General features: G+C 46.6%; 1 protein-coding gene across 1 annotated transcript in view; it reads right to left on the bottom strand.

Moving 5' to 3' along the window:
• The window catches only part of MARCHF10 (membrane associated ring-CH-type finger 10), a 39,448-nt gene extending 23,477 nt beyond the window's left edge, over nucleotides 1-15,971 (bottom strand). Inside the window, exon 1 of the mRNA XM_035026361.1 lies at nucleotides 15,923-15,971. Within this exon, the coding sequence (XP_034882252.1) occupies nucleotides 15,923-15,971 (49 nt within the window). The remainder of the gene's footprint in view (nucleotides 1-15,922) is intronic.
• Nucleotides 15,972-18,679: the final 2,708 nt, after the last annotated feature.

Here is an 18,679-nt window from a genome sequence, read left to right as displayed (position 1 = left end):
GCGGTGTGCATTTTTACTCATCAGCTCTTCCAGAAATCAGTTAAGCTCTACTCTCAGGCCCCTCGTGGGATTTAGAACCCCCAGTAAGGGATGTATCAGCAATTCCAGGAAGCTCTGAGCATCTGGCGGTGTGCGTATAGGAGTGGAGCTGGCTTGGATCGCGTTCTGAGGGACACATGCTTCTATGTGACCAACTGAATTCTCCTGATAATTTTTTTTTGCGGGGGAGGGGCGGAGGGAAGCGATAACAGGAGATTTGGAAATGCAGGCTCTGGTTGATTACTTTTCATTTTGAATTTGATGAAGGGCCTCGGAGATTAGCTAACCAGCGCTGGAACCTGAATGTTCTGGTCTGTCCCTGAAGACATCGCTGCCCCTCTGCCCTGAGCCAATTTAATTTGGGCGTCAAGACACCTACACAAAATCAGCAGCTAGGGCAGCTTCTGAAACACGGGACTGGACGCTCAACAGGAACCACGGGCGTTCAGAAGCCAGTGTCGCTGCGGGGCGGCTCCTGTGGGTCCCAGCGCACCGCAGGGAGCGCATCTTCACTCTTCTTTGTCACCACCACTGCCTTCCTCTTTAAGGGTTCAATCAGCCTTCCTGGCGTGTTTCCCCTAAAGGTGGCAGACTGCACCATTCTATATTTATGCTATTTTAACCCGATTTCTTACGTCTATCAGAGAGGGAGCAGATTTCATAGCTCTAGGGCTGGGACTAAACACCCCCTTTGGTATGCCGGGATGTGCTGTTCATAGACCGGGCCCTACAGATTCTGCCGAATGCCTCTTGGGCCCCGTGTGGACTTCAGCTCAGAAGGGAGGGCCTCCCACATCCGGGAATTCAACTAGGTGTGACCGAATGTTATAGAGGCAACAAGATGAAGCCAGAAAAAGCATCTATCTACCCTCAGGCTATGTCTTTGGCCTAGACTTCTTCATGTGTTTGACCAACCAGTAGTTTTCCTACATTCCAACAGCCATAGACCTTTAACATTTTCCTCTGGTTATACAAGTAGTCGCTATTCATTTGGAGAAAATTTGGAGCTTTCAGAAGAAGATGAAAAAGAAGGAAAAAATCCAAAACTCAGATGGCTGTTGCTTATTTTCTGGAATTCAGAGGTGGGTTGCCAACTCAAGACCCCCGGGCTATTTTCATCCTGCGGTAGTGCTTTGGCTCAGCCTTTGCACTCTGAGGCAACCACCTGCAGGGGGAGGCTGTATGTTCTGGTTTACCTCAGTCCCCACAGCCTTGGATATGTGTTTCTCCTGCCATATCTGCCTGTTCCCTGAAGGCATTTGAATTTACAACTCCGAGCTCTCTAGACATACTTTTTCAAAAAAACCCAAAATTGGAATATTTGGGTACATACAACATTATGTCCTGCTTTCTTTCCCTAAACTTTTTATTGTGACCATGATCTCCTGCCATAAATTCGATTATTCTTTAAGAACAGGATATTAAGGGGGCTCCTGGGTGGCTCAGTCGTTAAGCGTCTGCCTTCGGCTCAGGTCATGATCCCGGGGTCCTGGGATCGAGCCCTGCACCGGGCTCCCTGCTCAGCGGGAAGCCTGCTTCTCCCTCTCCCACTCCCCCTGCTTGTGTTCCCTCTCTCGCTGTCTCTCTCTCTGTGTCAAATAAATAAATAAAAATAAATAAAATCTTAAAAAAGAAAAAGAACAGGATATTAAGTACATTACATAAATGTATCATAATTTAACTCTTCTCCTATTCCTGGGTATGTAAGTTGTTTCATGGTTTTTGCTGTCACAAATTACCCCATGATAAATGTCCTTGCTCATACATCTTTGACTATGTGTCTCGTTAGAACAGATTTATGGGCACGGAATTGCTACGTCAAAAGAGATGACCCTTCTAAAGACTTTTCACACATGTTGCCAAATTCCAGTTTGTACCAAATTACCCTACAGGTAGGATATGAAGGCATCTCTCATAGCTGTGTCACCAGCAAGTGCTTGGCATAGAATCTGACACAACCAGTGCCCAGGAAATGCTACTCATTTCACTACCAGTATTGAGTATTATTTTAAAAACCTTAGCCAATTTGGGAGGCCAAATAGATCTCGTGCAAATTTACATGTATTACTTAGATTCAACTTGTTTTGTTTTTTTCAAATGTTTATTTGCTACCTGCATTCTTCTGGGAAATTGCCTGCTATGCTTCTTCCCATTTTTCTATTAGGTATTCGTGTTTTTCTTATTGATTTGTAAGAGCTTTCTATATATTACTTCTTTGTCACATTTGCTTCAAATCTCTCCCTGATACAATTCAAGCATCTGGCTCCTATTCTAATTTATGCAAACCACTTTAGAATGTGAGAGAAAGAATTGGAGACTAGTGAGGAAAAAAATTGGGGGAAGACAAGGAGTCCTTATCCTTATATAAGAAAAAAACTGAGTATATACCAGAAAATTAGGACAAATTCTCAGTGAATGTCAGGATAACAGAAAATGTCTTCTGGGAACAGGCGGAGGATTATATGAGCCTCATGGGTTCGGGAACGTTCCAGGCATGGGGAACCTCACCTTTCAGATAATATTCAGGGGCTTACTAGGGCCACTGGGGAGGTGGCAGGAGAGAAACTAACAATAGTTTGTACCCACTAGAGCTAGGTGCTCATCAATGTATTATTTCCTTTAGTTATTATAGCAATGCAGAGAGGTAGATTTTATTATCTTGATTTTTAGACAAGGGAACCATAACCCAGAATGTCTACATGACCAGCCCAGGCTCCAAGGCTGGGAGAAAGAAGACTTGGGAGGAATTAGAAGGGAGGTCTGCCCTTCTCAACAGGAGGCGTTAGATCACTAGAAGCCTGTGACATCTGATCGCTGTAGATTCACATATGCTCTCATTGCCTCTAATCCAAGCCATCCAAGCCACTACCATGTTCTATATTTACAGGTGTCCACCAAAGCATAGATCACATGTTAAAATAAAGCCTACAGCATTCATTGGGTGGTGAGGAAGTGGGATGCTCAGTGGTTTCTCCAAGGGGAAGACTAGGTCCATGGCAAGGTTGGCTGTCAAGTGTCACTTTCTTTGGAGTCCCATGGAGGCTCCTTGGGTCCTATTCCTTCTGCCACCACAGGGGAGGGTAACGTGGTCAGTGGAGCAGCATGGCTTGGGCCTTTGGATGCTCAGGACTGAAAGAGGAGGTATCCACCAAACCAGTGTTTGGAAATAAAGCATATATTTATTTTGATGTTATTTCTTACACACCGAGATCTTGACACCCTGGGTTGGAGGCGAGAAGATCCCTGTGGGACGTGAGCAGTCTGCCACCCACAGACACCCATCCACCCACCCCTCCTGGGCCAGGTGAGATATCCCCAGAGTTGCACACTGCTTCTCCACCCCTCGTTCCCCACCCTGATCCCACCACCTGCCACCCAGATGCCCTCTCCAGAAGCCAAATTGCTGGCCTCCATTCAAAACCATGCACAATCACACTTAATAGAATAAATGGGAGGAAAAAGAAAAAACTCTCCGCCTGCCCTACCTTTTCCTGCTAGCCTCTTTCAGAGAAGGAACTAGATCCAATGGTTTGTTTTCTTTTCTTTTTTTTTTTTAAAGATTTATTTATTTATTTGAGAGAGCGAGAATGAGAGAGAGAGAGAGTACATAAGAGGGGGGAGGGTTAGAGGGAGAAGCAGGCTCCTCGCCGAGCAGGGAGCCCGATGCGGGACTCGATCCCGGGACTCCAGGATCATGACCTGAGCCGAAGGCAGTCGCTCAACCAACTGAGCCACCCAGGCGCCCCCCAATGGTTTGTTTTCAAAACCTTTTAAGCATTTCATTTTAAGGTACACTCTCCTCCACATAAAAGCACAAATGTCTAAAAACCATACAGAATTCACCGGGTAACAGCGCAAGTCAGTTCTCTCTGAGAACCAAGATGCATGAGCCACGAGTCCTTACCTGGTCCCCTGAGGGCCTGCGCCTTCAGTCTGCTTCTGTCCCCCGGCACTCTTGGGCTCTGCGTTTCTGGGCTGACTGTCAGCCTCCCCAGGTTTGGCCTCCTCTTCCTTGATAAAATCTGTGGTGCCTGGGCTGCTGAAAGGTGCAAAAGCTTTTCAATAATAATTATTTTTTTTTACAGGGAAACAGCTTCTGCATAAAGAATACTCAAAGGGCCCAGCAGTGGGGAAGGCAGTTAAGAGACTGGGCCCAGGTGGTCAGAGAAGAGGTGGATCTGGAACCTGGTTCTGGGACCTTGGAGCTGTGTGAGCTTGGGCAGATCGCTTCACCTCTTAAAGCCTCAGTTTCCCTACCTGTTAAATGAAAATAATACCTACTTTGCAAGGTTGTTATCACCATGAATGAGCATGTGCGACACCTGCAATGCAGAGTCTATAAGGGGTGTGTCCTTTTGCTAAGAAGTGTCTAGCTTCCAGTTCATAGATGTTGGGATGGACATATTGGTAACACTGTCAAAACCTGCAGTTGGGACATACAAAGGCCCTCTCCCCAACTGCTCTTCCAAGGTTGAATCACAGCCTATTTTGTTCTTGCCTATCCTCAGATGGTTTCTTAGTAGCTCACATGGCCTTCCAGAAAGGTTCCAGGCATCTGGGCTATCAAGTATACCTGTTTTCTTGGTTATGTGTTACCCACCACTGTGCCAGGATGATAAACTCACAGGAAGACGGTAGCTGGAATGCTAACATGGATTGAGTTCCCAATGAATTTTTTTTTTAATTCCCATTTTGAACTGGGTCGCTAATTGGGTTGAATAATCTCACATTTCTTCCATGTGTGTATGAAGCGTCAGCGCCTGTGGAGTTTGGGGCAAGAGTTCCGGTATTTTCCACCCCCCTCTTTAAACCCAAGTTCTTGGGTTTAAAAGGCAGTTAGATTGTGAATATCTGAACTAAATCTTCCAAGAGAATTTGCCCAGCTCATCCCCTCTTGGACAGTTCAGATATTTTACAAATAACCATGGCCAGCAGGCAACGTGGGTAAAACTGGGAAGGTCCTTGAGTTGTGTGTGAGAGAGCAGCCATTCTTGGCCCGTGAAGACAACTGGATTTATGTTCCAGAGTGTAAGTTGTGATTGTGTGAATAGTTTTCATCCAGATTCAGGAATGAATGAAAGTTCTCCATGGCGGCTCATGAGGCCGAGTTTAATACAATGATTAGGTACTACCTGCTTCTCCTGATGGGCCCCAGGAGGGGGAGGCACTAGGTTCTGTGCCCCCCAAGACAGAGGGGACTATGTTCTACTGGGGACGTGCTAGAAAGAGGGGGCTGCCAGTGGTGGAGGCTCATGTGGGGCGAGTTGGTGGAGCCTGGAGAGGTGACCAGGAAGGAGAGAAGGGAGTTCTCCAGAAAATGAGGACATATTCTTCAGAGGATGTAGGGCGGTGAGGAGACACAGTTTCCTGACCTCAAGGAGAGTGGGAGGGGCTTTATGGTATAGGACCCAGCACGGAGGAGGTGAGGGAGGCACCTTCTCAGCACCAAGAGTTTCTCCCTAGTCACCTAGGACCTCATCCCTCCCAGCAACCAGCAGTCAGCAACTCCCTCCTGCCCCTCACCTGATGACAGGGCAGGAGGCAACAGAATTCTCACTGAGGAAGCAACAGAGGGAGGACCAGGGAAGGGGCAGGCTTGGGGCTCGGGCCCAAAGGTCCTAGGCACAAGGATTGCACTTTGATTCCTAGCAGGGATCCCATTAGAATATTCACATTTCCTTCACACTCCGGGCAGCAGAACCTCACATGCCCAAAGCCCCATGCCCCCAGCCCCCTCCACACCCTCACACAGTCCAGGGGTGTGATCCTCCTCCCCAAGGACCTTTCTTCCCTAGCCTGTCCCAGCCAGCAGGTCCTCCTAGGTCTGTTTCCAGTTTTATGGCCCCTGTCTCTGCTCTGACTCTGCTTTGGCCAGAACTTTCAGGATTCCTAGGACCTTTAGCATTTGCATATTCTAACATTGCCTGAGGTATGCATCTTTTCTCTCCTACTGGACAGTAAGCTCCTTAAGGATGAGGATCCTGTCTTAGCCAGCCTTATGTTGCCTTGTCTCCTGTAGGACAAATAGTCATATTGCTTAGTGTGATTTGCAGGACTTCCGAAGATGCATTCAGCTACCCAGCTACTACAGGGGATTCCAAAAGTAGAATAAACTTTTTCTCATGCTAAACATCCAACATGACTTAATTTAACAGGTTATTTTGTCTTCTTGTTAAAAAAAAAATGCTTTCTTCAAAGCACCAGATCTTTTAAATGCTTTCCAAAAATTACCATATCGTCTCTGAGTTTTCAGCAAATTAAAGTCATAAAGCTGAAAACCTAGAGATTGTTTTTACTAGGTCTGGCGGTGAAGCTGGTAGTGTGGGCAGGAGCCTCTGACTTTGGGCAGTTTGAACCTCAGTATCTGCAGCTGTGAAATGGGAATATTCCTACCTTGCCAAATTATTGCCAAGTTTCGCAGTAACGTACGTAAACGGCCTCACTCAGTGTCAGGTGCTTATTAGTTGCTCTAAATGGTAGCTGCAGCTTCTACCATAAACAGTTTACTACTACTATCACAACTATTAACTGGGAATCTGAAGTCACTCCCGTGAGAGAACTGGACTGGACCAGAAACTTGCTATGCAGGTTTCATGGGCTGAGAATAATCTATTCAGCAGCCTTCATTGCTGTGCTGTTCTGGCTGACTCCCTCCCTCAATCCTCTATAAAATCCAAAAGGCAAATAACAACTCCCTATTATAATCCATTCAACAAATACCTGTGTGCCTTTGCTATGTAATAATTTGAGGGTTCACAAAGATGAGTAAGACATTTTGGTCATGACCTTAAAGACTGTAATCCAATTGGACTGCACCGTTGACTTGTTCCTTGTGATACCCTTTGGATTCTATGGAAAGCAAGCTCTTAACAAAATATTCTTTTTTCACGACCTGAAATTGCAGTCGCAAATGAGGCGACCTAGGCTGCATAGCTTGTATGGACCCTGATTCCAGTTCTTAATCACCTTACCCGTACCCAAATCGAACCAAATTTCAGACCTCTGGGGCCTTTCCAGGATGGTCCTCCCTGTGGCCTGGGACATACATTAACCTGCAGTAAGACCCAAGTTATATTTATACATTTACACTCTTCAGGGAGTAGGACAGACCCTTTGCCTTTGAGAGAAAGGGAGAGATTTGTGCTCAGGAGTCTCATTTCCTTAACACCCTGAAGTCTGTCAGTGAATTTGGGGGGAGATTCGGGTTTGCTTTACACCGTAGCTTCTTCTAGTGTCTGAGCAAGGTGATGCCTCCAGTAGCCAAGAAACCCAATGGCTATTTAGATCAAAGGTGTCTGCCCTAGTTCTCTTGATGATGCTGGGACACTGTAATTGTTGACTGAATAGTTCTTAATTTGACCAGGAAAGGAAAGAGAAAGGCAGTCATCTTCTATTTATACAAGGCCCTGCTGACTGAGAACCAAGTCCACTTAATGGTCCATGTTCTTTCCATGTGCCTGATCATCGGTCAGGTCTTGACGTCACTTGCATACACAGACACGGTTCTCGATAGACAAAGTCGAAAAGAAACAGAGAAAATTACAATTGCTAAACCTTCTCTCCCCTCGCCCCCCATTTCCCCGCCTCTTGACAAGGAGGTGCCAAGATTCTAAGAGATGCCTTCTTTGAAAATCGCTTCCTTGAGACGGTGGGAAGAATTACAGCTTAATCGCAAGAGCCGGGGCTTCCTCGGTGTGATAGGCAGCTTGCCGTACAGTCACCACCAACGGGCCGCGTCGATTCGCCGCTTCGGGTGTGCTGGAGACGTGCGTCGTCTCGCATACCCTGAGCAGATCTTAATTGGAGCTTAATTATGTACCATAAATACGTTTTATTTTGGAGCCCAGGAGGTGGGATTTTTGATTTGGGGAAATGTGGCGCCTAATAGGTAGGCAGGAAAGGGAATGTAAACAGTGACTGAGCCCTTTAATTTGTCCCCTCTCAGCACCTGTCTCCCCGCGCCCCCCCCGCGCCACCCTCCCGGGACCTGCGCGGTGCGTCGCCTCGCGCCCGGTCACGTGTCTCCCGGCGCCACGCAAGAGCCCCCACGCGGGAGTGAAGCCATCAGAGGAGTCTCGCGAGATGACGGGATTTTATTGGTTGCTCGCTCCTCGGCGCCACGAGGAGGTGCGGAGAAGGGGCGGCGGCTGTCTCGTCTTCCTGCTCCCCTGCACACCTCACCGGCCCTGAGTTGTTGGTGACCTCGCCCCCCGCCTCCACCTGCCTTCTGGAAGCCTCGCGTCCCCCTCTCCCCGACGCCGCTGTGCTGTGTGCCTGGCCAAGGGCGACTTACCACACGAGGTAAATTTTACTGGGCCTCCTGGGGCCCGGCAGGCACAGCACAGGGGTCTCCGCCGGGGTGGGGCAGGAGACGGGGAAGTAGCACAGGGTGGCCGGGGACTCGGGCACGGGCCCCGGGGACCAGGAAGGCGGGCTCATGAAGGAGGGCACGGGCCCCGGGGGGAGGTGGGGGGAGGGGACCTGGGCCGCCGGGGAGGCAGGTGGCACGAGTGGCAGGAGGAGGCAGCAGTAATTGGAATGGGGCTGCCGGACGGGGGAGAAGGCAAAGACGGAGCAGTAAGGGGAATATTCAACACAGAACAGGGGGTGCTCGCTGCTGTCACCTGCACAAAAGAAAAAGAGCAGTCAGGAAGCAGCACTCACGGTGGGAAAGGACATAAAAAAGCCTGTGAATGAATCAGAACTCAAAAAGTGTTCTTCGGGGCTGGTGTGTCCAGGTGTCCTAGGGGCAGCAGTCTTGGATCTCTGAGTCACCGAAGAGTTAACTGAGGGACATGGCCTCATCATCACACCCTCTTCCAGCCAATAGTCTCTGGCGTCCCTGCCAGACACAAGAAGGTTCTTTCCCCACCACGTTCCTGCGTGGAAGCGCTGGGTCCCTTCTCTCCCACAGCCAGTCTAATTAGCTGTGCTGGCAGCAACATACGGTGGCTGGCAGGGTCTCACCTAGGTAAGACTCTCCCCCCACCAGTCCTCCAGCTGTCTGCAGGAGGAGGTGGCAGTCATGCCCTAATCTGGCCTTTCTGCTACCGAGAGGAGGCTTGGGAAAAGAGAAAGAAGCCGAGAGATCCTGGTGGGATCGTGGAAAGGGAGAGGGACCAAGGCGGGGAAGAAGCAGGTGGAGGAGGGAGGCGTCCAAGTGAAGTTAATGATTTGTTCGCTAACCTCACACTTAGTCTGCCAACCTTGCTGGAGGCTGAGTGTGGGCACCTGATGGAGTCACGATCCAGAGAGACCCCCTCGTGCGTGACAAATCTCTCAGCTCTGCCACGAACCAGCTGGGTCACCTTGGATCAGCTGCTTACCTTCTTGAAACCTGTTTCCTCATCTGCAAAATGAGACAGGTGTTTTCTCTAGCCTTGATCCTCCAAGGGTGGTCCTTCAGCCACCAGCATGGATGTTCCCTGAGAGCTTCTGGAAATGCAGAATCTCGGCCCACCCAAACCTACCGAATCAGAACCTGCAGCTTATCAAAGTCCCCAGGTATTTCTCATCAACTTTAAAGTTCTAGAAGCAAGGCTCTGAGACGGGTGTCCAAACTTCTGTGATGACAGTCACCTGTAGTGCTTGTTAAAGACATGGTTTTGCAGGCGGCTTTATCGGAGATTCTGAGAGATTCTGACGCTCTGGGTCAGGAATGGGAACCAGGAATGTGTATTTTAATCAATTACCTCCCTGCTGATACTTATCATCAGAGAAATTTGGGAAAGAGTGCAGCAGAAAATCAGTTCCAATTCTAAAATGCCATCATTCAAACCATACAGTTGAAAACCATTACCTCCAGTATAATGGGGGGGGGGGGGGTTCAGTCCTTATTGTATCCTGTGTAGGATTTGACGTGATTATCTGTTCCTTCATTTCCAAATGTCTCCCTAGGCTCCTGGAGCAGCTCCTGCTTTTCACATCGTTTCTCTGTGGTTGTCTTGTCCTTCTGTCCTTTCTCCACATCTTATCTGCTTGCTCCACACACTCTCTCTGGGAAGACACTTTTCAGCCCCCCTGCACTCCAGGCCCTTGGATTCCTGCTGGCGGCCGGGAGCTCTCTGCTGAGCCACAGACCTGGATCCTTAGGTGCTTCCTGGCGTTTCCTTCTGGCCAGCGTGCCTGCCCCTCAGAGACAACACTCACGGAATGGGACCCACTCTCTTCTTGCTTTCTCAGCCTTGGCAAAGGCATCCTTCACTGGCCTAGTTTTCCGGGCCAGAACTCCAGCTTCTCTTTAGTTCCTCCTTTTTCCTTATCCTCACACGCAGGGGTCACCAGGTTCTGCCAGGTGTACTTCTTTGAGCATCCTCAAGCCCAGTCCTTCCCCCATCCCCTCTGCTTTTACTCCAGGCCCAGTCCTTCTTGTTTCTGGGTGCACTGCACCTACAGTTTGCCTGGTGTCTCAGCCTGTCAGACTGCCCTCACCCTCCACGAGCCCCCTTTCCATGCTACAGTCTGCTTTTTAAAATGCCAGTTGGATTGCATTGCTTCCCACTTAGATCCCCTCCCTGGCTGAGGCTTCAGGGCCTTCTGCTTGACATGCAAGGCTCTTGGGGACCTGGTCCTTGCCTACCTGTAGGGTGTCTGCTTTATACTCTATACTTCCTAAAGCAGAGTTTCTCAAACTCAAATGTGCATACAAATATCCCAGAGATCTTATTAAAGGCAAGTTCAGGTTCAGTAAATCTGGGCTGGGACCTGAGGTTCTGCATTTCTTTTTTTTTTTTTTAAAGATTTTATTTATTTGCGAGAGAGAGAATGAGAGACAGAGAGCATGAGAGGGAGGAGGGTCAGAGGGAGAAGCAGACTCCCCGCCGAGCAGGGAGCCCGATGTGGGACTCGATCCCGGGACTCCAGGATCACGACCTGAGCCGAAGGCAGTCGCTTAACCAACTGAGCCACCCAGGCGCCCGAGGTTCTGCATTTCTAACAAGCTCTCAAGTGATGCCTCTGCTCTAGTCTGGGGACGCTGCAAGGCCCAAGGCCCTAGACGACTTGCCATTCTTCGATGTGTGTCTGTCTTTCCCCCTCTTCTCTGTCTCTCCTCCATGCTTTGCATACTTCATACCTCCTGTGGGGCACATCATTCTTGCCTTTCCCCCTGGTTACATCTCCTGTGCTTTAGGAATTTCCCCCCACTTGTCCCTGCCCACAAGCTCGTGGAACTTACCTTTGTAGGGACATGTTGGTGTCCTGCCCTCCCGCTAAGCTGTGAGCCCCTGGAGGGCAGGTCCTGTTTATTATTTCGGTGTCCCCAGTACCCATGCAGCCCCTGGCAGGTAAGCATGTAGTGAGCAGAATGCTAAAGTGCAGAATGAATGGGTGATGGATGAGGAAATTAATGCATCCTGGTATCCTCCTCCTTGGGACAGCAGGGCCGATTGGATAGATTTGCTAACATCCCAGAGGTACCGGATAAGTGGATGACCTCATTGATAATCAGATAGTTAACATTTTTTAAGTTTATTATTTACTTATTTATGTAATCTCTACATCCAACGTGGGGCTTGAACTCATGACCCCAAGATCAAGAGTTGCATGATCTTCTGACTGAGCCAGCCAGGTGCCCCTAAAATTTTTTATAATAAAGTTATAACCTCTCTCGTATCTCAAATTAAAATGGCTTTGGTTGAGCGGCTTATAAAAAGATGGCAACCCTGGAGCAGCGGGTGGTGGCGGGAGTAGGCTTCATAAGCAGAGGGAGGATTGGGGACTGACCTTTACCTAAGGCTTAGGCTCTCCCCAAGATTTTAATCTTCCTGTCTACCTGGTGAGATAGGTAATAAACTCAATTTTACTGATAAGGAAACTGAGTTCAGAGAAGTTGCCAGCTCACATTTATAGGGCTATAAAGTGATAGACCAGGAGGATTCTGAACCAGGACTTCAAATTCTGGACTCTGTGACGTCCCTGAGCCCCACTGGTCTCAGAAGCATTACCATAAACGACTGAGAATTGATTCTCTCTATAGAAGTGGGAGCATTCACTTATGTTGCTTGTTTTCTTACTTGGGCAGATGGCTTGGAAAGTTGTTGGGACACCAGTGGACACGCCTGGAAATTCATTAATCTTGGCCTTTCAAGAAAATCTTCAACAGGATTTATTTGCAAGGTAAGTTATGAAGATTTGGGATTTGCCCCAAATTTCTCTTCCAGGCTACCCTTCAAATAAATATTTCCCAACTCAAAAAAGACCATAGTTATGTTAGATGTTTATCTTTTTAAATCTGAATTCACTGCTGTTTCTTAGCTTTACAAGAATACATCTTCACAATAAGCCATTATAAAGCTGAATAGGTTTTGCTACTCCTAAAAATGTGAATCTGGTAATGACTAACATTGAACTCAGTAATAAGTGAGGATAATTTCAGAACACTTGGCTTTGTTTTAAAGGGCAAGGTTTTGGAAACAGGCTCCATGACTCCATCCAGATCCATTTTCCTGGCACATAACTAGGAGACGGTGCCCAAGCTCTAGGTAACAGGAGAGGGCACACTCATTTCCCGTGTGCCTGGCACTGAGGCAGAGAGGTCTGCAGGGCTCCAGGCGCCGGAACCCCACAGCACAATGGCCTTTGGATGCCTCTGCAGGTTCTGGAAAGGAGAGGTGGCTCCTTTACAAGTTAGGCTATGGCTGGGCGGAGTCTTGGATGCGGGCAGGAGTCCAGGAGTTGGAGGCCACGGTAGCTCCCTTCGCTTCTCTGTCCCCCAGCATTCGCTGGGCCTGCAGACTGCTCTGCTTCTCACGGATCCAGACAGAATTCTGAAGTAAGAATATGTAACTGCTTCTCTCCCACCCTGTATCTGTGTTCACCTTGATCATGAAATAGGATTTCTGAATCCATCGCACATCAGACACAGCTGGGTCTTGACTCACTGCCTGAATTTTCCAAGTCTTTTTGGAGATAAAGCAAATCTCTGGCTTGGTGAATGCTTTCTGATTATTCATTTTTTTCCCCTTTTGTGTTTTGCTTTGGAAATTCAGGGTGTAGTAAAAATGTCTGTACCTGCATTTATATCAGGATTTTAAAAATACAACTCTGATTTTTGGTAAAGGGGAAAAAAGATTGTGGGGAGGGGGGACAACATTAAGACAAAGAAAACAAGGGTTTCTAGTTCATTCTCTCGTGAATACAGTTCTCCCATCCTAGAGATCATAATGCTGTAATTTACCAAGTGCTTATGGTATCGGGCACCGTTCTAATGGCTGAGGATACGTTTTATCATTGAATCTTTACAGCAGTCCCAGCGGGTAGGATCTGTTTTCACCCCCCACTTTACAGATGAGGAAGCTGAGGCACAGAGAAGTCACTTGCCCAAAAGCCACACAGCAAATAAGAAATGGGGCCCAGATGCTCATCCAAGCATTTTGACTCTAAAGCACTTGCTCAACACTACACGGAGGGAGACAGCATGGAGAACCACAAGCCAACTCACTTAGCAACAGTTCCGTGGAAGATATGAACTTAATTTAAAATGCGTGGATTCCTTCTAATAGAGTGTGAAGACCAGTGAAAATCTGACACCTTCTCAGTTATAAATCTATTTGTAGAGGGCACCATTGGTTCCTATATTGTAAATAGCCTAAATTCTAGATGGTAGTTCCCACAGATACAAGGAAAACCTCCTTTATGTCATGGGTTATCATTACACAGATTTGCATGTAAGGCAGGCCACATTTCCCAGCTATATTATTGTATTCAGGAAAAGTCTAGCAAAGCTCAGTGGGGGAAGGTTAGCCTATCACACAGATGTTGCAAAGGGATTTCACTGGGTTTGATGCTTCAATTCTGCACAGAATCCCAGTTCTGAAATGGGAAGAGTTTTGGTGATTCACTGCCGACTTTGGATTACCCCCAGAAAGCTTTAGGAAAATATTTCTCTGCAGAGGTGAAGAAAAGCAAGAACCTGTGAATTTACCTGGTAGATTGGATCAATGTGTCCAGATAATTCAGGCCCCAAATCTTCTTTTTTTCCAACAGCAGGGTATTCGTTGTTTTTTTTTTTCCCCTGAGCTGCCAGCGCCACTCAACTAGACTTTTCCTGAAAAGGCTCCGCTTAAATTCTCACCATGTCTCTGGGCGCTCATTTCACTGTGCTAATTAAGGAACTCTGAGGGTGCATCTACACATGTAAAATGAGTGGATCTCGACACACCAACGCTTTGCTTTTGGCCGGCTTCGCGAACGCAGTTTGCTGCACAAGTGCTTCGGCTTCTGTGGCAACTGGCATCAACCACCAGGACTGCTAGCCTCGCTGGACAGCCGGGGCCCAGTGCAGCTCCTGCCTGCATGGATCTTGGACATGGTCTAGGGTCCTAGTAGGACGATAAAGCCGGTGCTTTTTAAAACCTTTTACTACAAGTAACATCCCCCATTTGATGAAATAGATATCTTTCTGCCAACTTGGCTCTCTTGCCTAAACCTTGGTGTTTTCCAGGCTAGTAATTCTTCAAACGTGATGTTTTATAGAATGTAAAGTGAATTAACTCTTCCTTTTGTCAGTGTTGTACGTTCCATATGGAGTTTGGTCCGTCAGAAAAGCATCTGTATTAATCACACAGACCAAAATCATCTCATGGGCCTCAACTGTACAGCTTAATGATTTTTTCTCCACAGATGACAAAGCAGCCCATGCGAATAGCTACCCAGTTTTAGTAAGAAGGCTAGAAATTATATTGAGTGAATGGAATTGCATTATTTGGATTTAAATTCAATTTTTTTCTATTAAAAACATCCCCAATTCAATAAATTACAGCATGTATTTTGAAATATTTAGGGAATGATCTTATCTGCTCTATTCCATTCTTAAACAGCTGAATTAAAAACATACTTCCTACTAAAAATCTTCAAAATGAGAAATTGTTAACTATTGACGATACTTTCCCCTGAGTAAATAAGGAAAGAGAGTTCGGGCTTTGCTTGGAAGGACATCATTTCGGAAGTCAATTGGTTTTTTTTTTTTTAACTTCATTAAAGCAACAAAATGTGGGTGGTTAATCTGAGGGAAAGCTGCCATTTTCTAAAAATGCATTAAGACTTCACTGGACGGGTAGGTTGCATTGACAAGAGCTATTTAGGATTAGAAAGTAGTTGTGATTTGTATTTAAATGAATTGCACACTATTTACAGATTCCTTGGCAGTTAATTTGGATCGTTTCCATTCTACTGCAAGCAGAAGGCAGACCTTTCCGCCTAGTTACCCCAACTTCGAAGTCCCATTCTGGAGGAATCCAGTTTGTCCTCCATATGTTGGCTTTGATGGGGATGAGCCCGAGGGACTCTACGCTTTCACTTGAATTTATCCTCTTTCTGGATACTATTAAATAACTCCTGCCTCAAGCAGAGGACTGGTCTCCCCTTCAAAGGCAGCTGAAGAGTGAATTATTTACCAAATTGCACAAAAGGGAGGATTTATCAAGCCCCTTTCCTCCCCGAGAGGACAACCCCAGAACTGGAGGACTTTATTACTCTCTTTCTTGGCTATAAATTATGGTGTTCAGATGCTTTTGGAAGCTTCTCTTCATGCTCTCACTTGAGTCATAAAATTTGATACCTGGGGCCAAATGCCTTTATTCCGCCCCCAGAAGGGTGAAGAAGATGAAAAAATGCCAATTCTAGGCAAGTGCCACACAAAGCCAATGATTGGTCAGAAATATGGGCAGTGGGAACAGTTACTCTACATAATTCACACCTCCTTGACCTGCTCTTCTACCCCGAAATGAATTTTACCATTTGCATAAGATCATTGGACCCTCCAAAGCCTGAGTTCACCCTTTGGAGAACACTAGGTGTAACCAATACCACCAGTCTGACTGTTGTCATTACCTATAATACTGGGATTTTAGATTTTGTGAGTTTCAGTAACTCAGCCACTCACCTGAAGAGGGTTTGCTGGGGCCTGCTTTCTCCACCTTCCTTGGAGTCATGGTACTTTTATGTTTCTGTTTGACTGATGTTTGGTCAATTGCTGGAAGTTTGGAATCACATTTAACCGCAGAACTCTTGGTGAATGGTCTTGGTTCGGCTAGAGGATCCTCCTCACCAGAACTCTACAAAAAATGAAAGGTGTCTTGAGTATCAGTGGCCAAGTAGGTCATCTTAGCTATGCAGAGGAGAGGCGAGCTGAATGCATGGGCCCCTTCAGCACTAACACTGGAGCTTCCTGCCACACTTAATATGCCCTTTTACCAGAGAGATTTTGATGGACTGTATCCATTTAGAAGTATCAGTTAGAAATAATAGCAAAGTTAATAAGTCTATTTTGTGGAACACTATAAAAAGAAGGCACTTCTATGAGTCTGTCTTGTAGAACATTATGAAGAGAATGCATTTCTGACCCTTGCGTAAACCCAAACAACTCATGTTAAAGGCTACATATGAAAGCAGGAGAAACAATGCCCTTAAACGTCTTGCTTTTGTTATTTGAACTGCCTTGGGGGTGGGTGAGGAAAAATGGTCTTTATGGTAATCATATACTTAACAATGAAAAGGAAATTTAGATAGTGTGTTGGGACTGAAAAAATGGGACCTCAGTTTAATATTCTGAATTATTGGGTGCAACCTAAGACAGACTAATCTTTTTAAAAGTCCCCTACTTGTCAGTCCTCTGTAAAGAAGTCAGTATAAATCTATGCACAGCCAAATCATGATTCCTGCAGTGTCAGAGTAGCTCGGCATAGCCTTGCCAACACAACCGAAATTATCCAGACATTCAATAGTTTTATACTTTGCCACAACTACACCCACCAAAGAAATAATAAAAGCAGTGTAAATGGCTATGGGAAACCTGGTCATGAGAGGGGAGCTAAGTCTTGCATTATGATTTTTTAGTTTTTTTTTTTTTTTTTTTTTTAAAGATTTATTTATTGTTGGGGGAAAGGGTGGAGGAGGGAGGAGAGAATCCTCAAGTAGAGTCCCCACTGAGTGTAGAGCCCCAGGCAGGGTTTGATCCCAGGACCCTGAGATCATGACCTGAGCTGAAACCAAGAGCCAGACGCTCAACCAACTGAACCACCCAGGTGCCCCCCTGCCTTAAGGTTTAGGTCCTGGTGTTATGATCTGTGAAACACTTTGCAACAAACAAAACCCCAAGGTTCTCACCCCTCCCTCCAGGGGGAGAGGGTCACTCAGTTCTTCTACAGGCACATTAGTCCAGTATTGGAACGTCCTCTGAAGATGCAGTCTTTTGCAGACAAGAGTGCTACATTAACGCCCCTCCTCCCCTCCCCAACTGTGGCAGTTTGTATTGATCTCACTCATCGTTCTCGCTGACAGTTGTGGCATTTTCATTTCAAGGCTCCTGACTCAGGAAAATACTCTGAGTAGCTTTGAATTATTGGGCGCAATGTAAGACAAACTGAATTCTAAAAAAGTCCCCTACTTGTCAGTCTTCTCCAAAGAAGTCTGTATAAATCTACAGGTGGACAGATCATTATCCTCTAAGATTATAAGTCCTGTTTTGTAATTTAGAGTCTGGATACAGCCTTCAAACAGATAATTATTATTTCTCTCTGTCGTTTCAGAAAACAAATCATATAAAGGGACAGGGAAAAGAAAGGACTTAATGAATCAGTTCTCCATTTACCTTTTTGATTCTGGAATTTAATAGAAATCCTTGAAAATGATTGTGACATGTCCCAGATGAAGCATTAGGTCATATCTGAGCATGAGACAGGCTGTTTTCAGAGAAGGAAATGTGGGCTTTAATTGTCCAACACAAACACCTGACATTAGTGTGTGGGGAAGCCTGCTCATACAGGGGTCTGTTCTTCAGCCCTTTCTTTCCTTTTTTTTTTTTTAAGATTTTATTTATTTAATTCAGAGAGGGAAAGAGAGAGTGCAAGAGCACACAAGCTGGGGAGACAGGGAGAGGGAGAAGCAGACTCCCTGCTGAGGAGGGAGCCCGATGCAGAGCTCAACCCCAGGACCTTGAGATCAGGGCCTGAGCCGAAGGCAGACGCTTCACTGACTGAGCCACCCAGGCGCCCCCTTCAGCCCTTTATTTCTAACCAAAGCAAAGGCAATAAAGATTCTCTGGACTAAGACTACCAGTATCCACAGTGACAGTATCAGGAACAATAATAGTGTCCACCATTACTGTGGGTCCATCACCCTCAGCCAGGGCTGGATTCTTTGCTTGTCCCAGACAGTGGTGAACTGGGAGGAGTGAGTTGTTAACAAGACTTTTTATTGGGTGGGTGTTAAGCCATATTTATCCTTCCTTCACCCACTCATTATACTTCAAGCCTTTTTTTTTTTTTTTTTAAAGATTTTATTTATTTATTTGAGAGAGAGAATGAGATAGAGAGAGCATGAGAGGGGTGAGGGTCAGAGGGAGAAGCAGACTCCCTGCCGAGCAGGGAGCCCGATGTGGGACTCGATCCCGGGACTCCAGGATCATGACCTGAGCCGAAGGCAGTCGCTTAACCAACTGAGCCACCCAGGCGCCCTATACTTCAAGCCTTTAATAGCACCAAAGGTGAAAGAAAGTTTGGCCCCCTAGGCAGTGCCTATTACATATGGTATTGTGCACCTGCATTCTGAGTACATCCTCTTCTGGTTCCTGGTTCCATAAAACTTACTTCTGGTTGGTAATCATTTCAAAGAGTCCAGAAATTGCAGCTGAAAGAGGGTG

This window comes from Mirounga leonina, unplaced genomic scaffold (genome assembly GCF_011800145.1).
Source record: "Mirounga leonina isolate KUSES-001 unplaced genomic scaffold, KU_Mleo_1.0 Mir_197, whole genome shotgun sequence".
In the NCBI taxonomy this organism is placed as follows: Eukaryota; Metazoa; Chordata; class Mammalia; order Carnivora; family Phocidae; genus Mirounga; species Mirounga leonina.
The sequence above is the reverse complement of the archived record's forward strand: the minus strand, read 5'-3'. Positions and strand labels throughout refer to the sequence as shown.